General features: G+C 41.9%; 1 protein-coding gene across 4 annotated transcripts in view; it reads left to right on the plus strand.

Annotated features, from left to right (window-relative positions):
• Positions 1-8605, plus strand: part of LOC106586605 (ganglioside-induced differentiation-associated protein 2) — a 34195-nt gene extending 25590 nt beyond the window's left edge. For 2 of the 4 annotated variants that reach the window (XM_014174067.2, XM_014174069.2), the window contains 2 exons: positions 2011-2154; positions 7470-8605. In XM_014174067.2, the coding sequence (XP_014029542.1) occupies positions 2011-2154; positions 7470-7511 (186 nt within the window). In that variant the 3' untranslated portion in view covers positions 7512-8605. Of the gene's footprint in view, positions 1-2010; positions 2155-2827; positions 3358-7469 lie in introns of those variants that run through there. The other 2 variants (XM_045707863.1, XM_014174068.2) reach the window with 2 other exon arrangements.
• Positions 8606-13070: the final 4465 nt, after the last annotated feature.

Genomic DNA, 13070 nt, shown 5'->3' on the forward strand with positions numbered 1-13070 from the left:
ATGGGGTGAGTCTCTGCACAGTTATTTTCAGGTCTCCAGAGATGTTCGATCGGGTTCAAGTCCGGGCTTTGGCTGGGCCACTCAAGGACATTCAGAGACTTGTCCCGAAGTAACTTCTGCGTTGTCTTGGCTGTGTGCTTAGGGTTGCTGTCCTGTTGGGAGGTGAACCTTTGCCCCAGTCTGAGGTCCTGAGCACTCTGGAGCAGGTTTTCATCACGGATCTCTCTGTACTTTGCTCTTTTCATCTTTCCCTCGATCCTGACTGGTCTCCCAGTCCCTGCCACTGAAAACATCCCCACAGCATGATGCTGCCACCGCCGTGCTTCATCGTAGGTATGGTCCCAGGTTTCTTCCAGACGTGACGCTTGGCATTGAGGCCAAAGAGTTCAATCTTGGTTTCATCAGACAAGAGAATCTTGCTTCTCATGGTCTGAGAGTCCTTTAGGTGCCTTTTGGCAAACTCCAAGCGGGCTGTCATGTGCCCTACTGAGGAGTGGCTTCCGTCTGGCCACTCTACCATAAAGGCCTGATTGGTGGAGTGCTGCAGAGATGGTTGTCCTTCTGGAAGGTTCTCCAATCTTCACAGAGGAACTCTGTCAGTGACCATCGGGTTCATGGTCACCTCTCTGACCAAGGCCCTTCTCCTCCGATTTCTCAGTTTGGCTGGGCGGCCGAGTCTTGGTGGTTCCAAACTTCTTCCATTTAAGACTGAGGGAGGCCACGGTGTTCTTGGGGACCTTCAATGCTGCAGAAATGTTTTGGTAGTCTTCCCCAGATCTGTGCCTCGACACGATCCTGTCTCGGAGCTCTACAGACAATTCCTTCGACCTCATGGCTTGGTTATTGCTCTGACATGCACTGGCAACTGTGGGACCTTTATATAGATGGGTGCGTGCCTTTTCAAATCATGTCCAAATCAATTGAATTTACAGGTAGATTCCAATCAAGTTGTAGAAACATCTCAACGATGATCAAAGGAAACAGGATGCACCTGAGCTCAATTTCAAGTCTCATAGCAAAGGGTCTGAATACTTATGTAAATAAGGTATTTATGTTTTTCATTTTTAATACATTTGCTAAGATTTCTAAACCAGTTTTTGCTTTGTTATTATGGGTTATTGTGTGTAGATAGATTTTCTTATTTAAAAAAAAATCCATTTTAGAATAAGGCTGCAACGTAGCAAAATGTGGAAAAAATCAAGGGGTCTGAATACTTTCTGAATGCACTGTATACTACAGTGTCTACAAAGCATTGTTGGGATATGTACATCATTTTTACATTTACATTTTCGTCATTTAGCAGACGCTCTTATCCAGAGCGACTTACAGTTGTGAATACATTTCATAAAAAAAAAAAATTGAATTTGGTTTACTTTCAGAATTGACTGGAACCCCAACCCCAGTATATACTGTACCAATACCTTGTACATGCAGTATATGTATTCAGTGTATGTACAATGCAACAATCTCTTTGGCTGCTTTGACACCACTGTGTTTTCAATGCTCTGTCTAGTTCACAACCTTTTCTGACCTAGAACTGTATGACTCCACACACACGTGCGCCCACAGCCCTTTAGGTGGGACAAGGCACACAGTGTAGCAATATTATAATTGGTCGATTTTTAAGGATCCATGATCTTAGAGGAGTTGTGTGTATGACTGATGGGGCTAGGCATTGTGGTAAATGGATTTAAACGGTTTGGAATGGGAGGCAGAGCTACTAAAGAGTGGAGTGGAAGTCTATTGGCGATATTCAATCAAACCTAATAAGTGGATTTTTAGGGAGACGTAAATTAGTTTCAATAAACTACCACTTAAACACAGAGGAATGCTTCAGCCAAAACGCATCCATGCTTGGTAAACAAACCAGTATTACAATTGAGCCTTTAGGGCAGGTTTCCCAATCCGGACACAGGACTAACAAAGACCACACACACATTGTTGTTGCTATTTCCAGTATTACCAGTGTTTCCCGATGTATCTTATCATGTTAATTTCTCTGTGTGTCAGGTGTCCACCTGGTTCTTTACAAGATTCAGTGTGTCAGGGATGAAAGAGAAGGTCCATCATGTAGAGACCCTCCAGCAGCTCTTCACCTGTATTCTGCCTGAACAGATAGACATCCCCCCCTTCGTCCTGGAGTACGACGCACGGGTGAGGGCCTACAAACACCACTCTGTCTACTTTACTAGCCTTGTTGACGTGCGTCTGCAGGGCTCCATGCACGCACACACACGTGGAAGCATTCACTCAAGCATTCAGAATTGTGCGTACAATGCATTCGGGAAAGTATTCAGACCCCTTTACTTTTTCCACATTTTGTTACGTTACAGCCTTATTCTAAAATGAATGAATACAATTTTTGGCCTCATCAATCTTCACATAAAACCCCATAATGACAAAGCAAAAATAGGTTTTTAGAAATCTTTGCAAATGTATAAAAAAATAAAAAAAATAAAACACGACTTATTTACATAAGTATTCAGACACTCCGCTATGAGACTTGACTTGTTTCTACAACTTGGAGTCCACCTGTGGTAAGTTCAATTGATTGGACATGATTTGGAAAGGCACACACCTGTCTAAATGCATTTAAGTTATGTCAAAAGCACTGGTGCCGCTTTCTATGTCATTTTATTTAAAATAAAAACATTTTTCACCTGTAAGTATATTACAATACTGTGCTCAGAACAGGAAGTTAGCTGAACCAATACACACCACTGAAACTTCAGATCCATTTAGACTCAACATCAGATAAATATATGTTTTATGTACATATATTCATTAGTTTAAATTCTCTTAAGTGATAATATAAAACTGTTCACAGTTGATGGTGCATGCCAGAGCAAAAACCAAGCCATGAGGTCGAAGGAATTGTCCATTGGCACAGATCCGGGGAAGGGTACCGAAACATTTCTGCAGCATTGAAGGTCCCCAAGAACACAGTGGCCGCCATCATTCTTAACAAAATGTTTAAAAGGGGAACGGGTCAGAATACCTTCCGAATGCACTGTATATTCCCACGTTGTATCAGATCCTAAGTGCTGCACTTGTGTGTTACGATTTAAAATGTAACTTATCTTCTTCAGACTATTTTTGTCAGGTTGAAAATACCCAATTGTCTGCAAAAAGAAACAGCAAACTGTTCTGCAAATACTTTTGAGTAAACCCAAGACGTCTAAAGAACTTAATGGTGATGGCAGTTTGGTCAATTTGTTGTAATGGGTGTGATCCATCACTGGAAATGAAACAGGAATTGTTATTTAGTTGAATGTTAATTTAATTATTTATCCTGGGTTATTCCAAGGTTACTGGTCACAGAATCACAAAAATGTCATTAAATGGTTTCTAAATAAAGGTTTTTGTTTCTTAAAAAAGCAGTGAGGGTGGTTGAAAAGCAATAGGAAGTTACTTTGGGCCTGCTCACTAAAAATAGTCCCTGAAAACGTGAGGCGGGAAACACGGCTCTTTGGGAATTACCATGGGGAACACTACAGTTGATTAATTATACTGCAGGGGCGAGAGGTAGAGCAAAAGAGGTAGACCAACCAACAGTGAGACAATGAAGTACAGCACTATGACCAAAAGGTCATGAATCTATGAGGAGGACCTCTCTCATACCTTATCTAATGTCAAAGTTTTAATGCATAAAGTGGGTTCCCCTAAACAGCACATTGCCAGGACTGTGAAGTTGTAGTAGTTTATGTTGCTTAGGGACATTCCACTCTGTGTTCTATGGTTATATCCTTGACCTGAGTAATATGTATGCTATCCTCTGGGCTGTTTTTACAATAGCCTGTAAACTGCATGCCCTTAGATAATATATATTGTACTGTATTTAAGATGAAGCCCTTACAATGAAACTAAGTAGCTTGTTTATTTTGTCTTTCTCGCTACGTGGATATTATTGTACCCATTGTTTTCCAGATGTTTTATTGAGACAACACCCACTCTGACCTGCCGTCTATCCATATAAGATGGATGTAAACACTTGATATTCCTGTTAGTATATTTACACAGGTCTGTGTGTTCTACTCAATTTGTCATCCAGAGTTATCAACCTTAATCAGATGGAAAGCAGAACTGAAAAGGAATGAGAGTAACACAATGGCTCTTATTTGATCTTGTGTTGACATAAGCCAGAGAGAGGGGAAACGATGCTATCATTCCTTTTTTTTGTATTTTTTGGTTGTTGGTTAATTTGTAAGCTAGAGTGCTTGATTATGCTGATCTTTCTCTTGTCCTTGTTTTGCCTGGGTCGGCTGGGTTAGATTGTCCTTGTTTTGCCTGGGTCGGCTGGGTTAGATTGTCCTTGTTTTGCCTGGGTCGGCTGGGTTAGATTGTCCTTGTTTTGCCTGGGTCGGCTGGGTTAGATTGTCCTTGTTTTGCCTGGGTCGGCTGGGTTAGATTGTCCTTGTTTTGCCTGGGTCGGCTGGGTTAGATTATATTTAGTAGGGAATGTCTTTTTGAAGTGGAGGCTCCATTATGGATCTATCTGACTGTAGATTAGTTGAGTTGGTGTTGCACTTCTTCTGGCTCTTATTGCTAACTATGGTAACTAGCTCAGTCTCTCCCCTCACTACCCAGGCCTATGAGTGCATCAGTATCTGCCTTCAACTGCAGAGCGGCTGGCGTTAGCCCTTCAAATGATCCAAGCGTCGGTCCCATTTGGATTTAGCCACAAGGCTGTGGACAGAGTATTATTGTGCACCAGCCTGTTTACCACTTTCTAAGGGAGAAAAACGGGAACAGTGAGATGTCCACCGTTACAATAATGTACCAGAAGAACACTGCCATAAATGACTTTATATCAGTGCAGGCTCCTCAGAGGAAGGGGAGGACCTAAAAATAGTAAAACATTAAAGTTATCCTTTTTAGATAAAACTATACTGATTTATACAAAACATAAAGAACACCTGGTCTTTCCATAACATAGCTTTCACCTGGTCAGTCTATGTAAGGCATAGTCAATCACACGCTGGAGTTGCATTATTTTCCAGAGAATCCATAGAGCCCCGAGTTGATTATCCCTTTTATACCATGGCTATAATTTAACAAATTTGCCACTAGAAATGTGGTTAGCATCCACTGGAGTATCTAGCAAGATAATTAGATGGCTACAGTAGTTGTCGTGGTAAACACACAGACCACCTAGATTAGCTAACCAAACCATCAGTCCTAGCTTGCCATTATGAAAATAGAATTTAACAATGCCAAAAATATTTTCACTTCGACTTTTGCTTTCAAAAGCAGCTACTATGTAGAACATGTAAGAATGAACTATAGCAATTGGATTCTACCACGCAAATATCTAATCCTGAATGCTGATTTGGTTAACCGCATTCCAGCCAGTGTCTATTCCACAAGTTGCCACCGGCTAAATCTATGATGTTAAAATGGCTATTTACTCTTTTCCATCTGACTGCGCAATCCACTGTCTCATCAACCCAGCTAGGCAATTTCTAAAAACCATCTAGATGTTATCTAACATTTCTTTTAGACTAACCTTTAGTTTTCAATAGCGGATATTTGTATAAACTTTGTCTGTCTCTGACATTTACAACATTGAAATTGGATCTCCAGCTGTCCCATACTAATGAATGTGTCGGGACGAGACAGAGGTGCCAGAATTGCAACGCTGCTGGGTTTTTCACGCTCAAGTTTCCCGTGTGTATCAAGAATGGTCCACCACCCAAAGGACATCCAGCCAACTTGACACAGCTGTGGAAAGCATTGGAGTCAACATGGGCCAGCATCCCTGTGGAATGCTTTCGACACCTAGTAGAGTCCATGCCCTGACAAATTGTGGGTGTTCTGAGAGAAGGGGTGGGGGGTTATACTCAGTGTATATTCACATCACCAAATAACTGATTAAAACACTACAGTAGTCTAAACAGCACCCTCTAGGGTAGCACCATGGTGTAGCCGGAGGATTGCTATTTTCCTTCCAACATATCAGAGTTCTTGCAGTATGAACTAACGTCATGTCCATCCAATCAAAAGATCAGAGAATGAATCTAGTACTGAAAGCAAAAGTTACAGCTAGCTAGCACTGCAGTGCATTAAGTGTGGTGAGTTGTTGACTGAGGGAGAAAGACAATAGTTGAACAGTTTAACAATTCAGGTGAAGCAGCAGAGGGAGAGCTAGCTATATTTCGTTGTATATTTTATCTTAGTTTACATTTCACATACGTAGCTAATGCAGCTAATTTACCCAACTCAACAACCTCACTCGGAGAGGAATGCTTTTTATGTTAGCTAGCTGGCTAAGGCTATCCAACACCGCAACTCTTCCAAGTTAAGGTTCGCTGTTAGTTTTATTAATTTATTGCCACTGGGGCTGACGGTGCAACTGCTTGCTGTACACTGTACTGTGTGATTGTACACATGGATCGGGTAGTGGGTTTACTAATGTGTTAATTCCAGTTTGTTGACTTTAATGTTAATATGGTGACAATGATGTAGGCTGTGTAGCGATTAACATTTATGGTATGAAGGTTTTGCTTGGAGATGTTTTTGTGCCTGTTTACAGACAGCTGTTGTGTTGTGTACTGAAGTCCACAAGCGATGAGAGGAGGAGACTGCATAGATGCGAGAAGGAATTATACAATGAGCAGAGTGATGAATGCTGTATGTGGCTGCTATGAAAGTGAACTGTGGGTGATCAGGGGTGTATTCATTCCGCTGATTGTGTTGGAAAATATTTCTTAAATGGAAGAAAATGAAACGAGGAGGGACCTACCTGAATTTGTCCAAAATAAACTCTTGTTTTGTTTGGACTAATGATTACACACCAGATCATCTAGATGCAGGCAAGAGTGTGCAAGGTGGTATTGAATGTTTGTCACCTTAATTACTCCAATTTGTCTCGATCTGTGCACCTACGTTATAAACTTTCATTTGTAGGCTAGGTTGTAGCAACCTCATGATGGGTATAGGGCAAATTCAAGTATAATGTACTAGCCTAAACCTACCACTGTTACATTGAGCTGGGTGAATGGAATATGAATGACAGTCATCCAATATGCTGTAATAGAAATAAGGCCATGCTCATAAAAAAAATCCTCCCTAATGTTGAACAGCATCAACCGCCACTGCTTTATATAGAAGGGTTGTTTACTCAGTAGTCATTCCTATCCAGAGACATTTAGTTGGAATGTGCCGGTTTGTATATTTATTCAGGTTTGTGTTCTACTCAAAACTCCATTTGTCACTGCAGTTATCTAACTAAATCAGAGGCAAACCAGGCCTACAAATGAATGAGAGAATTATACTATGGCTCTTTAATATCTTTCATAATGCTTTCATTGCCTTTTTTGGTAACATCTCTGGATTTTGCAGTCAAAATGCTTTCGGCTGACTACTGCACACACAGTGCTGTGTGTAACCTGATCGAAAAACGTCTAACCTCATAATGACAATGCCCTTTTGATTTGATCTACTGTATGTGTTGTCCCTGTGTATTTTAGGTGAATGGGGCTTACCGCCCCGCCCACTCCTCCAGCCTATGAATGGACCAATCAGAACTCTGACTGAGATCAAAGCCCAAGGACTATTTTAGACTCACTACATCTACAGTCACATAACTGGCTCCACTTCCTGGTTCTGACCAGCAGTAACTCTGTGGTTTAGCTCCTTTACCAGATTATAAGCCACCCAGGGCCTGTGGGCCTAGGTGGACTTTGAGTTGATTTTGCTCTGCCTGGGACCTCACAAGGACATTATGATGGACAATGACACTCTGAGAAGCCTGGAAACTAATGAACCTAGGATTGTTTTTTATTAGCAGTGCGATACAATCAGATGACAGACAGATTGACGGACAGACGAATGGGTCTCTCTGTGACGGAGCCTGTGTGAACTGGCCAACCTATCCCAGGACACACTGGTGGCCTGTCTTAAAATCCTGCACGTGTGTGTGAGAATGCGGGCACGAGACATCACTCATGTTTCAAATGTTTTATTTTTGCACAACTTCACCAAATGGTAGGTTGAAGGTTATGTGTTCACAATCACAAGCTGCTTAATTGTGAAGCTGTTTTTAGGTGTCCCAGAACCTAGTGTCCACACTATCCCTTTCCATCTACTCGGTTTCTTATTTAACGCACACAGTTGAAATCATTTATCAAGTTTATGGAAACTAGAATGTGCCTCACATGAAACACAATGATACCGTAAACATAATTATACTACATTCAAACCTACTGCTTTTTTCTGAATACCAAATAAACTTTGTTAGCCATGCAGTCAGGTTCTTCATACGTACGTTAACTTGATTTCTCCTTTATCTACACTGTTATATTGTGCTATTATTTCAATGTATACCATCTTTGCTCTTCTGTCATTGAACACACACACTTTCCTGAGACATGTTAGTGAATAAAAGACTGTATTGAGAGCCACACATTGTATAGGCTATACAGTAGTTCATGGTTGAGTATCAGCTGAAGTTAGTCTTGTTTTAGTGGTCCATAGAGAAAGTATGTAGTCATCTGAGATTTGAGCTGCGTCTCAATACATTCTGTCTCAATACATTCTTTGCCAAGATGTCGAGGTTTTTAATTTTCAGGTAAAGACGTGAAAATAAACAGTCGTACCATTCTGATTTATGCGGTCCTTGTTGCATGTTTTGAAATTTGATCTGCTGTTGATCCATATTGTGAGGGGGTGTGCGCGTTTGGGAAATACACCCATACATTGTTTTTGTGCACTTTGATTGGACTGTTGAGCCAGTTCCTTCTGATATAAAGCCAAGGGTCAGTTATGTTCCCCATGTCTCACCCTAACCTGTCAGCACAATAACTTCTGATTAATCACAACAAGGAACATTAAAAATACTTTGTCAATATTTGTGTTCAGTGTAGGATTGTTGGGTCTAGTAATTCAGTTTGAGAACATGTATGAACATACTATACTTCAATATATGACTAACAGTTATTCAAGTCCATGCTGAAAAATAAGTTCTATCAAACTTCTCTGCTGGGGCCCCACAACCCTGTAAGAACGGGATAAATGGAGAGAGAAGGTGACAGATAAGCAGTGGCGGGATAAACAGCAGGTGTTTCACACAGAATCATTTTTTCTACTTCTCTTGTCTTCCACAGAAAAGAGCTGTCTCTCCCAGGAAGCTGTGACGTTGGTCTCACTCTGATTAAAACCTGTCCTCTCGCCTCTCCTCCTCCACTCCTCTCACCCTGTCCTTTTACCTGCCCTCTCCATCCATCCATCACCACATCCCTCCTTTATCATGTATCTTTTTTTTATCCATTTATTAATCAAAGCCGAATTATAGCTTTGGATGGAGGCGAAGATGGAGAGAGGAAGGGGGGGATGGGATGATGAGAGATGAGAGGGGGTAAATCCATCATCCACAGACCTCCCTCTGTGATTGAGGGATTAGTTGGCTACAATGGTGTGGTAGACACAGCGACACACACACCTGGCCATCTTTCGCTCTGCTCTCCACAGTGGAGGGGGTTAGCGAGAGGTCAGGCAGCAGGATCTACAGTGTTACACTAACAGGGATTAAGAGACAGACACGCTCTTTTAGTTTCTGATCACAAAGTGTGTTCTGTTTATGGCTTTCAATTTAACTGATTTTGCCATACTGGAGGATGAAGAAGGCTAAGGTCCGAAGCTCGTCCTTTGAAGTGCTGCCCATTCCATTCTCTATGTAGCTGTTGATGACCACTGAGTAAAGGACTTCAGACCCAATGGACGCTGTTATGTGGATGCAATCAGGATTGTCAATGATCACCATGTGCCTGAGTCCATTACATCTTACTATCTTTGATGTTGGATTTATACAGACTCCACTGAATAGACCAAACCTGACTTCACAATGACCCCATATACACAATGTCCATACCAGTAATTACTTACAGTTATACACGCTCAGGAGAATAGTCTTTGAACAGATCACCATCGAACCACACTTCTGTAGCACACAGAGTGGATGTGACCTTGGCCTTGATTGTAAAGCATGTAGTCAAAGGCTCGCCATTGCACATTTCTGTCCATGAGCGCAGCCAAGAATTACTCTTCTGAAATATCTGCGCTGTTTCATGTTGGAGACACACACAAACACTGACTAATGTTACTTTAACGACCCATTCATCAAAGATTGTCTGGTAAAGAAAGAAAGAGGGCCAGAGAGAGAACTACCCAGTACAGAATCAACCCTTTTTGAATGGAATCTCCTGGAATTGGCCTCTCTGGGAGCAGCACAGCAAATGCATACATAATTCATTCAATCTCCTAAAATAATGATAGTCTTAAGTCTGCAACCGTATTGGTCAAGTCAACCAGTATTTAAAAAAAATGACGTATGGCTGTGAACTTATCTTTTAAAGCAGTACCAGGTTACTTTCAGAAGAACTTTGTCGTAGAGCAAAACAGAGAACACCTTACCTAGTTGGCCAAACCGTTCTATGGTACTGACGTTTTAGAAGACTGTCTCCTGGTCTGACAAACAGCGCTGTAGCTCTGACACTTTCCACCGCAGGTTCAAAAGGCTGACATAGGCGGATGCAGTGGATTGAGAGACGGCTCATGCAAAAAAACTGAAAAACAGCAGATATGTCTAGCTTAATAAACTGATTCATTTGGATGGGTATTGTATTATTATGTTATGGGTGCGTATCTGCTCTTAAGGATTTAACACACACACACAGTCAGTACGGGGTAAAGGACAGAAGAATATGAGGATTGTCACAGTATCAGGAATCAAGCCTGCGTTATCGAACATCCATCCACTTGGCCTGTTCTTTAATCTAGCATCACTCCGTGGCACTGGTAGATGCTGGAGAAATATGTTTGTCTGAGGCAGAGAAAGAGAAATAACATATTTCTTATTTGCCTGGAAGAGCATCAAACGTGTTGATAGGAGCCTGTTTCAAACTCCTATCCAAGAGGTAATGGGAACAGGATGTTGGAGAATGAACAGTATGGTGGCCACGCTCATATCCAACATCACATGCCCTCACAGAGGAGAGGGATATAAGATAGGCACACACTTTCACACACACACAGTCAAAAGTTTGGACACAAGGGTTTTTCTTTATTTTTACTATTTTCTACATTGTAGAATAATAGTGAAGACAAAACTATCGTAATCGCTCCTCTTTCACCCCAGCTGCCAAACTAATCCTGATTCAGATGACCATCCTACCCATGCTAGATTACGGAGACATAATTTATAGATCGGTAGGTAAGGGTGCTCTCGAGCGGCTAGATGTTCTTTACCATTTGGCCATCAGATTTGCCACCAATGCTCATTATAGGACACATCACTGCAACTCTATACTCCTCTGTAAACTGGTCATCTCTGTATACCCGCCGCAAGACCCACTGGTTGATGCTTATTTATAAACCCTCTTAGGCCTCACTCCCCCCTGTCTGAGATATCTACTGCAGCCCTCATCCTCCACTTACAACACCCGTTCTGCCAGTCACATTCTGTTAAAGGTCCCCAAAGCACACACATCCCTGGTTCACTCGTCCTTTCAGTTCGCTGCAGCTAGCTGCAACTGGAACGAGCTGCAACAAACACCCAAAAAGGACAGTTTTATCTCAATCTCTTCATTCAAAGACTCAATCATGGACACTCTTACTGACAGTTGTGGCTGCTATGCGTGATGTTGTCTCTACCTTCTTGCCCTTTGTGCTGTTGTCTGTGCCCAATAATGTTTGTACCATGTTTTGTGCTGCTACCATGTGTTGCTACCATGTTGTGTTGCTACCATGCTGTGTTGTCATGTGTTGTTGTCTTAGGTCTGTCTTTATGTAGTGTTGTGGTGTCTCTCTTGTTGTGATGTGTGTTTTGTCCTATATTTTTATTATTTTTTATTATTATTTTTAATCCCAGCCCCCGTCGCCGCAGGTCTTTTGCCTTTTGGTAGACCGTCATTGTAAATAAGAATTTGTTCTTAACTGAATAGCCGAGTTAAATAAAAATAAATAAAGAATATATTTTAGATTCTTCGAAGTAGCCACCCTTTGCCTTGATGGCAGCTTTGCACTCTTGGCATTCTCTTAACCAGCTTCACCTGAACTGCTTTTCCAACAGTTACCACATATGCTGAGCACTTGTTGGCTACTTTTCCTTCACTCTGTGGTCCAATTCATCCCAAACCATCTCAATAGGGTTGAGGTCGGGTGATTGTGGAGGCCAGGTCATCTGATGCAGCACTCCATCACTCTCCTTCTTGGGTCATTGTCCTGTTGAAAAACAAATGATAGTCCCACACAAACCAGATGGGAGAGCATATTGATGCAGAATACTGTGGTAGCCATGCTGGTTAAGTGTGCCTTATTTTCTAAATAAATCACAGACAGTGTCACCAGCAAAGCACCCCCATACCATCACACATCCTCCATGCTTCACAGTGGGAACCACACATGCAGAGATCATCCGCTCACCTACTCTGCGTCCCACAAAGACATGGCGGTTGGAACCAACAATCTAAAATTTGGACTCATCAGACCAAAGTACAGATTTCCACAGGTCTAATGTCCATTGCTCGTGTTTCTTGGAACAAGCCAGTCTTCTTCTTATTAGTGTCCTTTTAGTAGTGGGTTATTTGCAGCAATTCGACCATGAAGGTCTGATTCATGCAGTCTCCTCTGAACAGTTGATGTTGAGATGTTTCTGTTACTTGAAACTCTGTGAAGCATTTATTTGGGATGCAATCTGAGGTTCAGTTAATTTGCCCATTTTTGAGGCTGGTAACTTTAATGAACATACTGTAGCTTTTAGGATAAATGACATTGTTTGTGTACGTGCTCGTGTGTATGAGAGAATGTCTATAGCAGAGAGGACACTCAGGTTCATTGTGGCCCTGTCCCGATGGGGTCTCTCGCCCCCTTCCTCACCCTCTAAGCATTCTGCTGCTGCTGCCTTTTCATTGTCTCTCCCTGCATATTTCTATCTGCAGTATTCCAGAAATCATGCATTGTTTTGCCTGGCCATACACTGGCCTGTTTATTTTTTTGTGTGTTTCTGATGGCGATTGTCTATTGGGCTGCCCAGGGACCTGGGAGGGACGCATTGTGTGCCTGAATGTCCACCC

Source organism: Salmo salar, chromosome ssa25 (assembly GCF_905237065.1).
Source record: "Salmo salar chromosome ssa25, Ssal_v3.1, whole genome shotgun sequence".
NCBI classification, from domain to species: domain Eukaryota; kingdom Metazoa; phylum Chordata; class Actinopteri; order Salmoniformes; family Salmonidae; genus Salmo; species Salmo salar.